Here is a 20,217-nt window from a genome sequence, read left to right as displayed (position 1 = left end):
AACGTGTCTGATCCTGCAGACATCCATACCAAAGACATGACCTTGGTATGGATGAAGAGGTGTTTGGTAGGTGCTGACTCACAGGGTTGGTGTTAAAACCATTATGAGCCACTGTGCATTCTGTCCCCATAGCAGTTCTTTTAAATAAAAAGAGAAGATGTTTTTCTTTGTGGGTCATTGCTGTTCACCAAGGCTCATGTTTGCTACTGAAATCTACTGTGTGCTTTTATCCTACATCTGTCACAGCGTCCTGTCTCCTGACCTGCAGCGAACACCTGCTGCACGACGAGCTGTAGCAGCACTGGTAGCGTGTTAATGTTGGTGTGAGTGTAGGTTAAGTTTAGCTTCTCTATGGAACAGAAAAACCCTCCAGCCTGTGCCTTTAGACCTGTCATACAGGGAGTGCAGAATTATTAGGCAAGTTGTATTTTTGAGGAATAATGTTATTATTGAACAACAACCATGTTCTCAATGAACCCAAAAAACTCATTAATATCAAAGCTGAATGTTTTTGGAAGTAGTTTTTAGTTTGTTTTTAGTTTTAGCTATTTTAGGGGGATATCTGTGTGTGCAGGTGACTATTACTGTGCATAATTATTAGGCAACTTAACAAAAAACAAATATATACCCATTTCAATCATTTATTTTTACCAGTGAAACCAATATAACATCTCCACATTCACAAATATACATTTCTGACATTCAAAAACAAAACAAAAACAAATCAGCGACCAATATAGCCACCTTTCTTTGCAAGGACACTCAAAAGCCTGCCATCCATGGATTCTGTCAGTGTTTTGATCTGTTCACCATCAACATTGCGTGCAGCAGCAACCATAGCCTCCCAGACACTGTTCAGAGAGGTGTACTGTTTTCCCTCCTTGTAAATCTCACATTTGATGATGGACCACAGGTTCCCAATGGGGTTCAGATCAGGTGAACAAGGAGGCCATGTCATTAGTTTTTCTTCTTTTATACCCTTTCTTGCCAGCCACGCTGTGGAGTACTTGGACGCGTGTGATGGAGCATTGTCCTGCATGAAAATCATGTTTTTCTTGAAGGATGCAGACTTCTTCCTGTACCACTGCTTGAAGAAGGTGTCTTCCAGAAACTGGCAGTAGGACTGGGAGTTGAGCTTGACTCCATCCTCAACCCGAAAAGGCCCCACAAGCTCATCTTTGATGATACCAGCCCAAACCAGTACTCCACCTCCACCTTGCTGGCGTCTGAGTCGGACTGGAGCTCTCTGCCCTTTACCAATCCAGCCACGGGCCCATCCATCTGGCCCATCAAGACTCACTCTCATTTCATCAGTCCATAAAACCTTAGAAAAACCAGTCTTGAGATATTTCTTGGCCCAGTCTTGACGTTTCAGCTTGTGTGTCTTGTTCAGTGGTGGTCGTCTTTCAGCCTTTCTTACCTTGGCCATGTCTCTGAGTATTGCACACCTTGTGCTTTTGGGCACTCCAGTGATGTTGCAGCTCTGAAATATGGCCAAACTGGTGGCAAGTGGCATCTTGGCAGCTGCACGCTTGACTTTTCTCAGTTCATGGGCAGTTATTTTGCGCCTTGGTTTTTCCACACGCTTCTTGCGACCCTGTTGACTATTTTGAATGAAACGCTTGATTGTTCGATGATCACGCTTCAGAAGCTTTGCAATTTTGAGACTGCTGCATCCCTCTGCAAGATATCTCACTATTTTTGACTTTTCTGAGCCTGTCAAGTCCTTCTTTTGACCCATTTTGCCAAAGGAAAGGACATTGCCTAATAATTATGCACACCTAATATAGGGTGTTGATGTCATTAGACCACACCCCTTCTCATTACAGAGATGCACATCACCTAATATGCTTAATTGGTAGTAGGCTTTCGAGCCTATACAGCTTGGAGTAAGACAACATGCATGAAGAGGATGATGTGGACAAAATACTCATTTGCCTAATGATTCTGCACTCCCTGTATAATACACTTCATATAATGCAGTTAGTATTTCTGTACCACCACTAAATATTCACACTCGGCAGGTAAGAAGTGAACAAAGGTGCTATTGAGATGCTGGTAATATCCAGTGTACACGTAAAGAATTCAAGCTACAAATATCCTTAAAACTGTAATAATGAAAAATGACACAAAGTATTGAATAGTCCTGACACCAGCTGAAATCTCAGTAATTAGAAAGCATTTCAAATTAATTAATATCAGCTTGTTCAGGCTCATCAAATATATATAAAATTGAATTTAAGCTCTCTTGTTACCAAGGTGTCACACAACATATATCCAGTGTTGGGAAGGTTACTTTTAAAATGTATTCCACTAGATTACATGCCCCAAAATGTAGTTTGTAACGTATTCGGTTACGTTACTCAATGAAAGTAACGTATTCTGAATACTTTGGATTACTTAATATATTGTCATGCTTTTTACAACTACATGAATGTACTATTGCTGTGTGATTTATTACTGAAGGTTACTCTCCACACCAACACCAACTAGATGTTTAAATCTTAATATAAATGAGTAACAGTAGGTGGACATTAGGTAAGGCTGCACTTTTTGCAGTGATCTCGTATAGAAACTATTCCTCGCGTATATAAAACAGGTCCGCGGCTCTGAACCGTAGTAAAGGGACCTCTGGCTAATACGTCGGGTTCGTGTCGGGCTCGTAGCTGAAAACTAGCTTTACTTTGTTGTCTGGGTCAACTTTGCTAGCGAGAGACAGAGAGAGGCGTTGAAAGGCTGCTCCAACAGAACTTATTGTTTCAGAGGAAAACGCGAACACAGTGTACAGTCGAGTCTTGATAGTTTACAGCTGGGCTCGTCAGGCACTCTGTTTGGCTGCAGTGGTTATTATTATATTTACATGCTTCCAGCTCCCGTTTCTGCTCCATGACAGCTCGTACTTTTCCTTTTTCTCACAGACACATCACGGGTATGACAGTCCATTCTCCCTGCAGCACGGACTACACTGCCCATCAGGCTACATGCTTTAGCGCTATGCCTGTAACACTCTGCCTGTTGCCTTCATATTAAATCATTTAAAAATATATTTCTTCACGTCATTATGAGACGCGAGATTGAGACACAGACATTAGAGCCTCTTAATGCGTGTTTTGTTTGGGTTTCCACCGGCGTGGAAACCAAAAATAGAGCGGGGACAGCTGAACATATCAAACAGGACAAGACTGTCGTGTAATCCATTTATTTCAACAAAGTAACTGTATTCTGAATACCACCTATTGAACGGTAACTGTAACGGAATACAGTTACTCATATTTTGTATTTTAAATACTTAACGGTGGTACATGTGTTCCGTTACTCCCAACACTGCATATATAAGTTGGTTTATAATAGTTTGACCACAGTGCACATCTAAACAGAGGTCCACTGAATAAATGCTGGAACCCCAAGACTGTAACTGAAACGTATGTGTTGTTCACACAACGGCAGTGCTGAATAAACTGTTGACCTTAGTGCTCTCACCTCTGTGTATGTGTGGCTATGTACAGCTCTTCTCTTCAATTCAATGTTATTTATACAGCACCAAATCACAACAGCAGTCGCCTCAAGGCGCTTTATATTGTAAGGTAGACCCTACAGTAACAGATACAGAGGAAAAACCCAACAATCATATGACCCCCTATGAACAGGCACTTTGGTGACAGTGGGAAGGAAAAACTCCCTTTTAACAGGAAGAAACCTCCAGCAGAACCAGGCTCAGGGAGGGGCGGGGCCATCTGCTGTGATTGGTTGGGGTGAGAGAAGGAAGACAGGATAAAGACATGCTGTGGAATAGAGACAGAGGTTAATAACAAGTATGATTCAATGCAGAGAGGTCTATTAACACATAGTGAGTGAAGAAGAAACACCCAGTGCATCATGGGAATCCCCAGCAGCCTATTGCAGCATAACTAAGAGCTGGACCAGGTGACCCTGAATCCTCCCTAACTATATGCTTTAGCAAAAAGGAAAGTTTGAAGCCTAATCTTGAAAGTAGAGATAGTGTCTGTCTCCTGAATCCAAACTGGAAGCTGGTTCCACAGAAGAGGGGCCTGAAAACTGAAGGCTCTCCCTCCCATTCTACTTTTAAATACTCTAGGAACAACAAGTAGGCCTGCAGTGTGAGAGCGAAGTGCCCTAATAGGGTGATATGGTACTACAAGGTCATTAAGATAAGATGGGGCCTGATTATTTAAGACCTTGTATGTGAGGAGCAGGATTTTAGATTCTGGATTTAACAGGAAGCCAATGAAGGGACATTGCGGACATAGAGGACAGTTACAAGTACCTGGGGATCCCGCAGGCAAATGGGAACCATGAAGAGGTCGCTAGGAAAGCTCCAACCACCAAGTACCTGCAGAGGGTCAGGCAAGTCCTGAGGAGTCAGCTGAACGGTAAGAACAAGATCCGGGCTACCAACACCTACGCCCTGCCCATGATCAGGTACCCTGCTGAGATAATAAGTTGAGCAAAGGAGGAGATAGAAGCCACTGACATCAAGACTCCTTACCATGCATGGAGGGTTTTTCCCCAAGTCCAGCACCCTGAGGCTGTACGCTAAGCAGAAGGAAGGAGGCCGGGAACTGGTGAGTGTCAGCAACACAGTCCAGGATGAGACAACGAACATCCACGAATACATCAGGAAGATGGCCCCAACTGACCGAGTGCTCAGTGAATACCTCGGGCAGCAGAAACCCAAGAAAGAGGAGGGAGACGAGGAACCATCATGGAAGGACAGGCCCCTGCACGGTATGTACCACCGGCAGATAGAGGAGGTGGCTGATATCCAGAAATCCTACCAGTGGCTGGACAAAGCTGGACTGAAAGACAGCACAGAGGCACTAATCATGGCAGCACAAGAACAAGCTCTGAGTACAAGATCCATAGAGGCTGGGGTCTATCACACCAGGCAAGACCCCAGGTGCAGGCTGTGTAAAGATGCCCCAGAGACAATCCAGCACATAACAGCAGGGTGCAAGATGCTAGCAGGCAAGGCATACATGGAACGCCATAACCAAGTGGCCGGCATAGTGTACAGGAACTATCTGTGCCGAGTATAACCTGGAAGTCCCGAGGTCAAAATGGGAGGTGGAGAATGACCGAGCTAAGATCCTGTGGGACTTCCAGATACAGACGGACATAGTGGTGGTGGCTAACCAACCGGACATAGTGGTGGTAGACAAACAGAAGAAGACGGCCGTAGTGATCGATGTAGCGGTTCCCAATGACAACAACATCAGGAAGAAGGAACACGAGAAGCTGGAGAAATATATTGTCATATGATTGTTGGGTTTTCCTCCCTATTAGGGTCTTTAACTTACATAAACCGCCTTGGGGCGACTGTTGTGGTTTTGCACTGTATAAATAAAACTTAATTGAATATTTGTATCTGATGTCTCATCTATGAAAATCCAATGTTATGACTGTTTGTCTTTTATTTTGTGAGGATATCTGTTAACTATCTACCTTTCCAACCACAATCATGGATAATGTTAATGCACAAAAAGGGCTCTGTGGGGGGCTCGGCTGCAGCAGTGGAGCAGAGGAGGCTGGGGCCTGAGATTTCACCTTTTCTAACGTTGATGTTAATTGTGAAGGTCATGAAGGCTGAAACTGATCTAACGATTAACTGTGACACACGTCCACACAGAGGGTCAGATCACGTCTTCACGTCTGTGTTTCTTTTATTCACACACACATACAACCTAGCTTGAATTACCACGTTTAAGCTGCACACCACTAAAGTTTAAGCTTGTTCCTTCTATTTCACAACTACACCTTGGTATCCAACAGCATCGCTAAATGCAAGGGTCAGTCCGACTACAAAGAAGCAGTGGGTCAAACACACAAACACTCACCTTTTAATTCTTTCAGTGGGATACAGTACAAACAGTCAGAGCAGCAGCAGCTCTGAGGCAGTGTAACATCAGGTAAACAAACAGTGTACTATGCAGACGAGAGTTTGGTCCGGGCAGTTTTCACTGGCAGCAGCGTGTTCCTGCTGCTCTGTTTGCACGGCTGGCGTGTTGTCCTTCAGCTGCTGCAGGTTGAAAAGCCCACAGAAGTCACAATTGTTTCTTGACTCCTTACCAGTAAACTTGTACCAGCTTTCCCAGAGCCATCTTATTTACAGAGGACGACCCCGGCTGCAAGCTAAAGAATCATTTTGTGCAACCACAACTCATTACTACCAGCTAGGAAACAATCTTTAGAGATGCTGCAGTGAAAACGCAGTTTTCAGTTAGATGTCGCTTGACAATAGTTCCAAAGGCACATTAATCCCATTAAAAGGCACGTTACAATGTTACATACAACGTGAAGCACTGTGAGGCGACCTTATGATTTGATGCTGTACAGATAAACTCAGTTAATACTTTGGATTCTTTCATTTAAATGGAAACACAATGAGCTGTTTTTTTTCTGTGCTGTGTCCAGGTTCACTTTGAATATCAGCTGTGTTTCCATTTGAAGGGCTGAAAATATTGTTCAAATGCAGTTCGATTTGAAGACGTAAGCGGTGGTATGGACACGACAGGTGACAACATTACGGTAGCCGTGCTGTGCGGGGAGGACGAGGAGCTGCGTTCCATGCTGGCAGCAGGAGAACAACCTGCCCAAACTCCCCATTTGTGTACATTAAGGACAGGGCCGAGTTTCCCCGCCTGTCTCAGTCTGCTGCCACAGTGACGACCGTCGCTTTAGGCTCTGACGTGTTTACATACAGCTTCTTTAGCACCGTAGAAATGACACATTTGTTATCTGGAGCGATGAACACAGAAAGAACTGTTTCCTCCTCATCACCCAGCTCCGCCCCCTAAAGCTAGTCTATCTTCACATTGTCTGAGGTGGAGGTTGTGACTAAACTAGTACCACAGTCAGTGATATAGTTCAGAAAGGATGCTGGGGGAAGACCTCGTACTGGTATACTTCCCACAATGATAAGGAGAGAATCATACAGTGACCATAAGTTGACCTTTGACATCAATGATTGGATAAAAGTAATCAGGTTATGTTGATGTACTGCGGTCTTTCGTTGCTAGCAGCGAGCTTTGTGTAGCACCAATAAAAGCGTGACCTTTGGTACCAGTGGCTGATGCTGAGGTGAGAGGTTACAGCGAAGGCTTCAGGGTCTGGGTGCCTTACAGGACTGGCAGCAGGCTTTCCTGTAGTACCAGTGGGAACACAGCTTCACCTTTAGAACCAGGGCGCAGTTGGCTGTTGCTTTGTCCTGGCAGAAGTCTGCTCCTTGTGATGCTGCAGGATAAACGCACACATAACAAAGCTCCTGTTAGAAAGTCATCGTCTCACGGCGGCATCGTCTGCTCTTGGAGTTTTTATACCTGGTGCTTCTGTCGGACAGCTCTGGATTTCACAGCTCTGCTTGGTTTCTGGCTTGAGGGCAGAGTCGCAGCCGTGACCCCTCGTTACCAGCTCCTCCCCTTGGTAACACTTGACCTCTCGAACCTGGACGCCACGCCCACAGGTCTTGCTGCACTGAGTGAACAAGAGGTCAAACTTGCCAATTGTAGTTTGTTGAGGTAAGTTTGAAAAATGTGAGACGGCTGTGATTGTGTGCTGGGTGGCTGATGACAGGCGTCGCTACCTGAGACCAGGATGTGGTGAACCACTTGGAGCAGGGTCTCTGGAAGCAGGATGAGCTCATCTGCGGTTTGTTGGTTTGGTTACAGCTGCTGTCTGGAAACTCTTTGAACACTCCTCCTTCCAGGCCAGCACACACCACCTGACGCTGTCGCACGCCGCGGCCACAGGTAGCGTTGCACTGAAACACAGACGCAAAACTAAAGAGTGCACGATCCTTATATAGCGTTAAAATATGACGTCTTCACTGTGCCACAGTCACCTGTTGCCACTCCTGCTCAACCCAGTGTGGAGCACAGTCTCTGTCACCGCAGGGATAGATGGCCAACGGGCGTAACGGCTGGTCACACTGCCCGTCTGACATCACAAGTCCGCCTGACGAACGGCAGGTCACAGAACGCACCATCCTGCCCTCCCCGCACTCACCTGAGCACTGACACGATGCAGAGACATTTTCATGCAAAATACATTTACACGCTGCACAAAAGCTGCTCATAACCTCTGCAAACTACAACACTGCAAAATCGAGTCAGATTAATCTGCTGTTTATCCCACTGTAATCCACTGGTTTTCAGCCCAGTAACGTACAGCCGCCGTTCCACTGGGACCATTTCAGGAGAGGCTGAAGCAAAGAGACGGATTGACTGAAGGCCCAAAGGCTTCAAATGCTCTGTGTAGTTCTTTGTTGCTCTATATAAAACCTATTTTAACCTGTTAAACTCTTTTATCTTCGGCATTTTTCGTAGAATAATAAAAAAAACATTGCAAACTCTGTGTTTTTGTGCTAATAACGAATAATCTTAATATGCAGTTTCAAAGTGGTTCTTTGCTAAGCTGTCTGCACACTGCACACACAGCCCAGAGTTGGGCATGAAGCAGTGTTTAGTGGCTTAACAACAAAAACATTCAGGTTCAAGTAAACGAGTGAAAAAGCAGCGAGTGTCCACAGACGCTCATAAAGCCTGGAAAACTTTAAAAACGACAAGAAAATCAAAAGATAAAGACCTGAGTGACTCGAGACTGGTTTGTTACCATGGTGACGTATCTGGTGATACCTCTCACAGACACACTGTCAGGTCATCAAAAGGACCAAACTTTACAGTTTCAGGCTTTGAAACAGTGATTGACAGTGTCAGTGTGTGGTGGGTACAGTAAAGGGCTGAACTCACAGGTCCCCAATCAGAAACGCTCCATCGTCTGTCACAAGGTGGGCCTTCACATTCCTGGCTCTCTATTGGCCGAGAGGTCTCGTTACACAGTTTCCTCTCCATAGAGCAACGAACCTCTCGAGTGCGGATGCCCCGAGAGCCACAGCGTGCTGAGCACTGACACACGGAGGGAGAAACGATGAATGACAGCTGGTGTGATGAAGTATGACAATATTCACGTGTCCTCCTGACGGGAGACAAAATCTCAAAAAGGTGAATCATGGAAAGTTTCTTCTTGCTTGGTAACACGTAAGAACATGTAAGAAGTTTGCAGTGAACCAACATTAAACGAGAACTGGTTGGTGTGAAAGTTAGACGCTGCTGTAGCACAAACCTCCGACCACTCCGACACCTCCCACTGGGGTCCGCAGCTTTGGCCGTGGCACACCTTCCTATTGGCTGGTTTGTGGAGATCATGTGACAGACAGAGCGAATCGTAGACAGAGGAGTCGAACCCAGGAGACAGCATCTTCCAGCAACGCACGATACGATACTGCACGCCCTCGCCACACGTCCGAGAGCACGCGCTCCAACCACTCGTCTCCCATCTGAGAACAAAGTGGAGTAGTTATCAGAGGTCCGTAAAACATCTCCACACATGTAATGAATCGCTCTCCTGGATTTGTGCTGGACTTCTGTTTAATTCCCTGGTGGGGCATCCATCCACGGTGGTGACCCCGTGTGATGCATTATGCAGACGGCTTCAGGTGTAACCCAAACTATGGCAGTAAATCAAAGCTATCACCAAATATTCACTCTTACAGTCCTGGAATCATTTCCAACGTTTGTCAAAAACATTCAACTACAGTGGAACCCCGACTTAGACCCCATTTAACGAGAAATTCAAGTTACGAAGGCACTTAACGGCAATATTTCTGCCCGTGTTGAGGCAAAATGCCCGTGTAACGAAATCCGCTGGCTCTGATTGGCTGAGCCCAGAATGCCTACAATGCCCACAATGCCTTCCGAATCATGTGACAACCCCCTTGGCTTTCGTACTTGCGCTTCGCTGTTCCACTTGAACGACGTATTGTTGTTGCCGTTAGCAATTAGCCTATAGCCTACCGTTCACTCAAAAGGCGCGATGGCTGCTTCGACTTACGAAAGACCCTCGGGAACGAATTAATTTCGTAAGTCGGGGTTCCACTGTATATGCATACGATAACATTTTTAACTAAAATATTTATAATAATATTATAAATAGGCAGTAAAACATGAGGTCTGATAAATCAGCTCCAGATTATTGAGAATAAAAAGGAATCCATAGATATTTAGCAGCTAATGCAGTAACACAATTAGGCCAGATGTTTGTAGGAAATCTGAATGATGCTGTAAATTTATAGATACAGTTATAGATGCAAAGGTCAGTTTTTAACAGTTTATTTATTGATTTATTTGACAAAAATGGCACGTTTGGTTCGTCCCAGTGTGAACTCCAAGTCTCCAGGTCCTAAAAGTAGCATCTGACTTCAGAGTATGTCAGCATCATCTGAAATCAGGCATAGTGTTAGTTCAGCCATGACATGGAGATCCATCCCTGCAGATCTCAGAGTCAGCCAGCATCAGTACTGTTCACCTGGGAGACGTGTGCTACGATCAAAGCTGCTTCTAACCCTGCTCCACCTCAGAGGTCCTGACTGAACATGAATTGGTTTCTCCAGTTAACCAGCATTTCCATTCACACATAAAACTGTGTTAAATGTGGTGTGGATTTTGTAGTGAGTCTGAGGTGAAACAGTACCGTGGAGGACATTGCTTTCCAATGCAGAACTCTTGTGTGGGCTCCGGTCGGGTCAGAGAGTCACAATAACGGTCGTCAACTTCAGTGCCATCATACCGGACGCACAGGGCATATGTGCTGGTGATACCTGGGAACACAGTACATCTCAGAACTTCTCTCCTCTGAGCACTTTTACAACTTGCCTCGTGCACCCATTCATTTATGATTTTTCTATGGTTCTTCTGTGTAAGTGCTAATTATCTAATATTCACACACATTCATGCAAGACCCTGCTCCACCTGCTGAGCTACAGCCACCCCACCACACAGTGCTCACAGAGATGAACATCCTCCATGTCCTGGTCAAAAATGACTCCAAGGTTCCTCACAGCGTTACTGGAGGCCAAGGTAATGCCATCCAGAGTAAGAATCTGGTTAGATACCATATTTCTAAGCTTTTCAGGGCCGAGTACAATAACCTCAGTTTGATCTGAATTAAGAAGCAGAAAGTTAGCGGCCATCCAGGTCTTTATGTCTTTAAGACATTCCTGCAGTTTAACTCATTGGTGTGTGTTATCTGGCTTCGTGGACAGATGGTGTTCAGAGCCATTTTTAGATTGCTCTGGTAGTTCTGTGCTGCTCTCCTGCTCTGTGCATCGTATGATTTCACCACAGACTGCAACACTACACAAAGCAGACATCAGCTCTTCTTTCAAGCTCACCTAAACAGGTCGATCACGTTTAGGCTGGGTCTCAGTTTGCAGCAGTCTCCCAGCACAAAGCCAGAGCATCACTGTGAGCCATTTTTACCATCACATTGTACTCTCCAGTGCAGCTGTTACTGACACGATTATGTGGCAACACAGAAAATGCAGGTTTTTGGCCCCCCGGCCTGTTCACACCATTTCAGCCTGATTCAGTCAGGAAGAGCACGAAGCGTCAAACACAATGAAACGTTTCCACTGCAACTGTTGTTGACAAATTCACTTCTTCAGTATGGATTATTAAACAAGGAGTGTTAGTCAAAATCATATTTTTAGTTACAAAGTTACAACATAATACAGTTTGTCCAGTGTCAGAGCAGTACTGTAACGTCGCATCACCAAGTCTAGACCTGCATCAGGAGTTCATTAGTCCCTCAGGGATAGCGAGTACAGTGTCACTATGATCACCTTCAGTTAAATGTAGAACAATCACTTTTACACTGTGCTTGAATCTGTGCTGATTTGCAGCAGCAGCCAATCACACAAATATCTGGTTTGGCTCTAACAGTATCAGGTGACAGCTTTGTGTTTACCTGTTGTACAGGTGGAACTGCATGGAGCATAAGCAGACACCTTCCAGTTATACAGGTCTCCCAGACTAATATGTGGCTCCACATCAAAGTTGTTGCTAGAAGGAAGCAGAAACACAGACAGGAGGCAGATTCATGAAACCCACAAATGTCACAATGACTTCACTGAACCTGAGGATCACGTGTTAAAGCCCAGACCAGTCTGCACACATCTGAACCCAGTGTGGTGATGAGATGAAGGACTGTATGTGAAGCAGTTCTTGTTATGATTACAGTACAAATGCAGAATAAGCTCTGAGGATCACGAGATGCTTCATCGTACCTCTCCGTGTCGGCTGCCTGGACCTCTGACACCTGCTGCAGCTCTACCAGGATGGCGGTGTGAGGACCACTGACTGTTTCTGAGTCCATGACTGTGACAACGTCCCTGTGCATTTGTGAGCTTGTGTCTGTGTCTGCAGCAGCAACTGACTGCTGCTCAGTGGCTGTGTGTGTGGCTGAGTGTGTGTTTGTCTCCTCCAGCAGCAGGTGGGGAGCATCTTCTGCTGCAGGATGAACCCTCTGATCACCTGTGAACAACAAATGATTTTTTAAATTACTTTCAAGGTTAAGGTTTCATTTTTTATTTGCTAATCTTCATATTATTAGGTGTCTTTTTCATAACTTGTATATAATCAAAGTCAAACTCTACAGTCCTGTTCTTGCGTTTTCCCTCACTTCCTTACAATTTGCTAGAAAAATGGGAAACGGCTACAGGGACAGCAAAAGACTGGGAAAGTTGGTGAACAGGTTAGTGGGAAACAGGTGTTTGTCATGAGCATCCCCAAACGGCTCAGTCGTTTTAAAGGATGGGGCGAGCTTCACCACTTTGTGAACATCTGTGTTGTGTTACACAACATCCCAACTTCACTGGAACTGTGGTTGTAGTATATTGGCCCAACACTGGTGCGTGAGTCCAGTGAGCTTTGGTGTGACCACAGGTCTTATTCACACCCTGAACTCTGAAGTTTAAGCAGCCTTCAGGAGGAGTTCTCCAGGTTCCTTTATTGGCAGTAGAAGCATCTCTGTTCAGGATCATTGTCTGAAAAATGAAGCTGCTCCCAGTCACACACATAGCTGATCAACATCAGACTGTATTATTCCGCGTTCACACCCTGTATTGTCCAAAGTATTCACTCACCCACCCATACTTGTATAAAGCACTTTGAGTGCTCAGATAGAGTAGAAGAGCGCTATATATGAACCAGTCCATTTACCAAATATTCTTCCAAACCAACTTCCTTCCAAGCCAAAGACTAGAACATATTGATGAAGGATATCATGTTTTTGGCTTCACCTGCACAACAGCTGTCGTTCCAAGGCAGGTCTCCCCACCAGGATCTGTTTCCCTGCGTCGGGAGCAGCGCTGGGCTCTCCAAATCACGGACAAACAGGATCCCACATTCTTGATTTTTAGTTCACAAACACTTCTTAAAACGACTAACTACTCCTGAAACTTTGGAGGTTTTAGCTCTTTATACAGTAAAGTTACAGGAGGATAAAAATAATTACCAGGCAAAATGTTTGTTAAAATAATCCTGTCTGTTACCATGTGAGAACAATAAATATACATTTTCTGGTGTAACCCTCAAACTGAATGGTAATGTAACAACACTCGCTCCTTCCACGTCTAATATCTGTAACGGAGGCGGAATAACTGGATCCTCGCTCCGTGCCCAGTGAATGCTCGCCACGCAGGGGGAAGACGTTTGGTCAGTGACACCGACACAGTTTGTTCCCCCGGTTCAAATCACGGACGAACAGTATCCCACAGTCGTTCATGTTTTAAACGCTCTGCACAGAGACATTTTTTTGAAAAATGTTGAATATTATTACACAGTAAAAACCTAAAAAACAACACAAACAACTATACGTAAAATAATTAAAGATGGTTTGTTTTTCTTTTTTTAAAAGGAGGTAGCGGTTTATTTAATTGCAACCTGTAACCTTTTATTTCTTTCATTGTTTACAATTTATAAACTGCAGTGGAGTTTGAAACAAAATATGGGCGTGTGTGCACGTGTGTGTGTGGGCGGGGTTCTTGTAAGACAACGGGGGCCTAGCAAAGCAAGTTTGGGAACCACCGCCTTACTGTACACAAGGAAGATGTCTGAAGTGAAAACATTTGGGAAACAACTGGATTTGTCTTTTCTACCTGGGAAGGTGAGCATTAGCGTGTTGTCATCTTCAGCCGAGTGCTCGTTGGAAGAGTTGGAAGAGCTTTCTTAATGACCAGAGAAAAGAAAGAGTGGCAGAAATCATGTGGTTAGAAAGCACCAATATCACGGAAGATTAAAGGATCACTAAAGCTGTTGTTGTCTCCTGATTGAACCTCTGGCACGACTCAGTCAGTCGAACATCTTTAATAATACAAGTAAGATGAATGAAACTTACTGTAGCCAGATGGTGCTGGAGGTCCCTGTTCCTCCACATCATTGTGACTAAACACACGAGTGATGACGTCAGCTGGTCTGTAGACCATAATGTCCACTGGTGCTGGTCTGGCGGTCTGGATCTCCCACACCACTTCCTCCTCCTCTTCTTCCTGCAGCTGGACATCTGGGTGGTCGTGCAGGTCGTGATGGACAGATGCTGACCCTCTGCTGTGGTTCATCGAGATACTCTGATCCCCTCTGACATCCACGTTTACGTCATTATAGGTGAGGTTAAGATTGGAGTGGCGTGAGGCCGCGGCAGCTGCTTGAGACTTGAGTGGGATGGTATACTCGTAGGTGATGTGGGGGAGTTTCCCATTCAAGTTGTAGTACTGAAATGACACGCAGGCTTGTTACAGTCAAACTAACAAACACGTGTGTGTGTGTGTGTGTGTGTGTGTGTGTGTGTGTGTTCCTGTACTACCATAACATTAAGACCCTGCAGAGTGGGTCCCTGGGCAATGATGTATTCCAACCCATCAGACAACACGACGCTTGGACGTCGGTACTTGAACACTGTTCCTGCCACGTGGAAATTCTGAGGATTGTCAAACACCGTGTTCCCATTGAAGAAGAAATATCCCGCTTCATCTGACAGAGCTAGAAAGAAGGGAAAACGTCAGGTAGGAGGGCTAAAAAGTCCTTTTCAAATGTCAGAGCTTCAGTGTGTACATGTGTGTCTTTGTAAATCCAGGCCAATGGTACTGAGCATGTACCAAAACGGGACAGTGTTTTCCTACATGTTGTCCCCGAGCCAAGGGGCCAAACCTACAGCTGGTAGAAGCACTGAGCAAAGGTTGTGCTGGTGCAACCACAATAAGCAGCACCACACTGGCACACAATATCATTCAGATTGTCTACATTCCCATCTAGGCCATGGTAGTCTAAGGGCTTGAGGAGATGGGACTTGTTTGTTAGTTGTTGAAGAGCTCTCATCTGAAACGCATGTTTCTAACAACTGACGGGGCTCCCTGACCACATATATCTCACATCTACCTTCAAAGTGACAACTGTGCTCTACGGAGAGACGCACACGAGACAACCTAGCACTATTTTATTATCAGGCGCTTAAAGATTCAAGTCACATATCTGTGGACTTAAATCTCGCTGAACACAGAGCAGTGAAGTACAACTCATAATTCAATGCATATATTAGACACATGGAAACAGGAAGTACTTGTGATTGGCTGTTGATGAGGAGATGCCATGTCCTTTGTGAGAAAACTCCGCCTACTCTGCAGTTGTTCCCAGACACGTTTTATTTCCACGCTGATGTCAGCTTTAACTGACACAGTAAAATCCCAACTGGGATGTTGGTGACGAACACATGACAAACTGATGGGAGCCACTTGAGGCCAGGGACGTCCCATCAGTTGGTAGGACTGAAGACGCCTTTCATATGAGACGTGAATGACTTTAGGAACCTAGATAGGTGGTTCAGATCTGCATGTTCTTACTCTCAAATACCTCGAGACAGGAGGCAAATTCACAGAACCCAAAAAAGACGGTCCTGGTGTCAAACTGGACTTCTTTAACTTACAGTGGGGCAAAAAAGTATTTAGTCAGCCACCAATTGTGCAAGTTCCCCCACCTAAAATGATGACAGAGGTCAGTAATTTGCACCAGAGGTACACTTCAACTGTGAGAGACAGAATGTGGAAAAAAAAATCCATGAATCCACATGGTAGGATTTGTAAAGAATTTATTCGTAAATCAGGGTGGAAAATAAGTATTTGGTCAATAACAAAAATACAACTCAATACTTTGTAACATAACCTTTGTTGGCAATAACAGAGGTCAAACGTTTACTATAGGTCTTTACCAGGTTTGCACACACAGTAGCTGGTATTTTGGCCCATTCCTCCATGCAGATCTTCTTGAGAGCAGTGATGTTTTGGGGCTGTCGCCGAGCAACACGGACTTTCAACTCCCGCCACAGATTTTCTATGGGGTTGAGGTCTGGAGACTGGCTAGGCCACTCCAGGACTTTCAAATGCTTCTTACGGAGCCACTCCTTTGTTGCCCGGGCGGTGTGTTTTGGATCATTGTCATGTTGGAAGACCCAGCCTCGTTTCATCTTCAAAGTTCTCACTGATGGAAGGAGGTGTTGGCTCAAAATCTCACGATACATGGCCCCATTCATTCTTCCTTAACACGGATCAGTCGTCCTGTCCCCTTGGCAGAAAAACAGCCCCATAGCATGATGTTTCCACCCCCATGCTTCACAGTAGGTATGGTGTTCTTGGGATGCAACTCAGTATTCTTCTTCCTCCAAACACGACGAGTTGAGTTTATACCAAAAAGTTCTACTTTGGTTTCATCTGACCACATGACATTCTCCCAATCCTCTGCTGTATCATCCATGTGCTCTCTGGCAAACTTCAGACGGGCCTGGACATGCACTGGCTTCAGCAGCGGAACACGTCTGGCACTGCGAGATTTGATTCCCTGCCGTTGTAGTGTGTTACTGATGGTGACCTTTGTTACTTTGGTCCCAGCTCTCTGCAGGTCATTCACCAGGTCCCCCGTGTGGTTCTGGGATCTTTGCTCACCGTTCTCATGATCATTTTGACCCCACGGGATGAGATCTTGCGTGGAGCCCCAGATCGAGGGAGATTATCAGTGGTCTTGTATGTCTTCCATTTTCTGATGATTGCTCCCTACAGTTGATTTTTTCACACCAAGCTGCTTGCCTATTGTAGATTCACTCTTCCCAGTCTGGTGCAGGTCTACAATACTTTTCCTGGTGTCCTTCGAAAGCTCTTTGGTCTCGGCCATGGCGGAGTTTGGAGTCTGACTGTTTGAGGCTGTGGACAGGTGTCTTTTATACAGATGATGAGTTCAAACAGGTGCCATTCATACAGGTAACGAGTGGGGGACAGAAAAGCTTCTTACAGAAGACAGTTACAGGTCTGTGAGAGCCAGAGATTTTCCTTGTTTGAGGTGACCAAATACTTATTTTCCACCCTGATTTACGAATAAATTCTTTACAAATCCTACCATGTGGATTGATGGATTTTTTTTTCACATTCTGTCTCTCACAGTTGAAGTGTACCTCTGGTGCAAATTACTGACCTCTGTCATCATTTTAGGTGGGGGAACTTGCACAATCGGTGGCTGACTAAATACTTTTTTGCCCCACTGTAAAACTAGTGAAAATGACCAAGTCTTAGCTGGAGACTAAAACGCTCATCACCACTGAAATGTGATGACATTTGCTTCCTGTGCAGGTCTGGGATTTGTAGTGAAATTACAGAACGAACAGCTGAGTGTTGGAAGCCATGCAGAATGCACCTCAACACAGAGTCATCATTTTCTAACATAGCAGTACCCAGAGTTTAGCTACTAATCCTGTTCTCTTCCTTTAAAAAGTTACTTAGGAGTTGGATTAGTTTGCTTACTGTAATACACTAATCATATATATTAGGGGTGCAACGCTACACAAAATTCACGGTTCGGTTCGATACTTTGGTGTCACGGTTCGATATTTTTTCGATACAAAAAATGTTCATGCTTTTTTAATTTGTCATTTATTAAAATTTAAAATATATATTTTAACTCAAAAGTACAGTTTTTAAATTTAATGTTGCTGAAACAACAAAGTAATATAAAATAAATCTATCTGATGGAGAAATCACTCATCTTTGGAAAAGAGAGTTTATTACAGAGAAATGGCTCTTTCAAAATAAAAGCTATACTATACGCTTCTTCTGGGCTATATTCTCAGCAGCATATTATGCTGGGCAGACACTGTGCGATTTTTTCAGTCGCGCGATTCAGCTCCTGCTCAAACTGTACGATTGACTCGCAGGGGTTAGAAGTTCATAGGTCACGATGCAGGGTCTCACACTATACGGCCCGATGCTCTGATGCGACCTGAGTGCTCACACTGTGCGTCCATAAAATGAAGGTTATAACAGAAATTCTGTCGCTCGCTCTCCCTCTCTGTCTTTCACTCACACAGACACACCACCACCATCAGCTTTGCTAAATTGCTAATGAAAAACATGATCAGGCAGCTGTGATTGAGCAGCATGTAGATCCAACTATTTTCACGGTTGTTGTGGTCGTGATAATTTTGTGAGGCCACATCGAAAAGGCTCGGATGAGCTTGCCATAGTTCTACAAGTTGTGCCTCCATCGCTTGTGTCCAGATCACACGCTGCACTGCCGTGCTGCGCCGTCTTTTTCGCTGACATTTGTGTTTGCGCGTGCGCAGTGTGACAAACTGCGGTGACACCCTCGCGACCAAGCGATTGATGATCGGGAGCTGGTCGTGAGGTGTTAATCGCTTCTCGTTACCCCACGTATACTACACGATGCACGACGCATGATGAAGGCCAAAATCGGGCCGATCGCCAAAACGGTCGCACGACTCAAAAATCGGCTCAAAATGGGCCAAAAATCGCACAGTGTCTGCCCAGCATTAAACATATCAGGTCCCCATAAGGAGAATCATGTGCTAACGGCTGTCTAAATGACTCGGGTAAAGTTTGTAGCATGCATGCTTGCTTGTTTTTGTCTGCTTCCACTTGTCTTTGCACTAGGATGATGTCGGAGTAAATGTGCAGTCATATTCATTGTTGTCCCACTAGTGCTGTCAGCGTTAATCTGAAATGACGTTAATGCCACAACACGGCAAATCTCCGTTAACGAGCTACCGCGGATCGCCCTGTGTGTGGGGCTGGACGGCGTCAAGACGAGCTAACTGCGCTAACGCACTAGTTCCCACCCATGTAATTGAGCATTGCGTGGCACATCCAACATACTGTTTTACTTTAGTCCATGACTACCTTCAGGGTCATACGTCACATGAAGAACAAAATAGTTCCAAACGCCAGATCTGAATGAGGGTGGGGGAGGTTCAATTTGCCATGTTGCAACGAGCTTAGCTTCTGTCTCGCTAGCTTGCGCTGCGCTCAGTGGATCTGCGCTCAACAGTGCAGCCTAGGCGGAGTAGTCGAACGCAGATCCACTGAGCGCTCCACACAGACAGCATCGTCAGAAGAAAAGTTGATAAAATAAATTTAAAAATTTGTATTGTTCGATACATATGCGTACCAAACCGAAAGCACTGTATCGAACGGTTCAATATCGATACGAGTATCGTTGCACCCCTAATATATATGCATATATTTGATGATATTGAACCATGGTCCCTCATGGTCCCTGATGATATTGACCTTAAAGAAGCTGTACGTTCTCACCCAGGATGTTCTCCGTCTTGTGCCTCTCTATGATCTGAATGTCTGAAGCTCCAGCTGGGATGTTGGTGATAAACACATAACCTGATGACAAAAACAAACTTGTCACTAAACTGCAACACAATTGGAAAGAAAAAACACTCCAAGAGTTTATCAGCAGGAACACATTTCTGTGAATACGAGGACTGAGTCTGGTGAGGACAGATCTCTGGCGAAGGCTAACCCATCTAAGTATGTTTTTAATGCACTGGTACTGCATCACACGCTTCCCAGATGGGATTACACCATGCGTCGACGTCTGCCTCCAACATCTTTGAAACATGGCTGTAGACAGTTGGACTCCTGATTAGATCCAGTCCGTTTGGATCCATCACTCCATAAGAGTTACGTTGCCTGCGATTTCCAGTCCAGTTCTAATGTGGCATACTTCAGCCTGTTCTCCCTGTTTCTGTTCCTTAACAGTGGCTTCTTGACAGCCGTCCTTCCATTCAGAGCACGTCTAATGAGGCTTCTGTGGAAAGTAAATGAATCAGCCGAAGGGTCAGATGCATTTCTCAGATCCTGTCAGGTCTTTGCTGGATATTTTCCTTATTACTGAAGGACATAACTGTTCATCTGCTGTAGAATTTCAGGTGTGCCACTTCTTTTGTCCTTAACTTCTCCTGTTTCTTCTGATGTTTTAAGAACTTACTTTACACCATGTTGCAATATGCCAAGTTTCA

General features: G+C 44.9%; 1 protein-coding gene across 3 annotated transcripts in view; it reads right to left on the bottom strand.

Annotated features, from left to right (window-relative positions):
• Positions 1 to 5,835: 5,835 nt before the first annotated feature.
• The window catches only part of si:ch211-267e7.3 (ADAMTS-like protein 2), a 36,955-nt gene continuing 22,573 nt past the window's right edge, over positions 5,836 to 20,217 (bottom strand). For 2 of the 3 annotated variants that reach the window (XM_040002561.1, XM_040002564.1), the window contains 13 exons: positions 19,499 to 19,579; positions 14,716 to 14,891; positions 14,251 to 14,623; positions 14,012 to 14,080; positions 12,140 to 12,386; positions 11,821 to 11,915; positions 10,546 to 10,672; positions 9,139 to 9,352; positions 8,766 to 8,921; positions 7,859 to 8,029; positions 7,601 to 7,777; positions 7,338 to 7,491; positions 5,836 to 7,251 (listed from right to left, as the gene is read on the bottom strand). In XM_040002561.1, coding sequence (XP_039858495.1) covers positions 7,121 to 7,251; positions 7,338 to 7,491; positions 7,601 to 7,777; positions 7,859 to 8,029; positions 8,766 to 8,921; positions 9,139 to 9,352; positions 10,546 to 10,672; positions 11,821 to 11,915; positions 12,140 to 12,386; positions 14,012 to 14,080; positions 14,251 to 14,623; positions 14,716 to 14,891; positions 19,499 to 19,579 — 2,171 coding nt within the window. In that variant the 3' untranslated portion in view covers positions 5,836 to 7,120. The remainder of the gene's footprint in view (positions 7,252 to 7,337; positions 7,492 to 7,600; positions 7,778 to 7,858; positions 8,030 to 8,765; positions 8,922 to 9,138; positions 9,353 to 10,545; positions 10,673 to 11,820; positions 11,916 to 12,139; positions 12,387 to 14,011; positions 14,081 to 14,250; positions 14,624 to 14,715; positions 14,892 to 19,498; positions 19,580 to 20,217) is intronic. The other variant, XM_040002563.1, reaches the window with a different exon arrangement.

This window comes from Simochromis diagramma, unplaced genomic scaffold (assembly GCF_900408965.1).
Source record: "Simochromis diagramma unplaced genomic scaffold, fSimDia1.1 OVJJ01000445.1, whole genome shotgun sequence".
Lineage (NCBI taxonomy): Eukaryota > Metazoa > Chordata > Actinopteri > Cichliformes > Cichlidae > Simochromis > Simochromis diagramma.
This window is presented reverse-complemented; position numbering and strand designations above follow the sequence as displayed.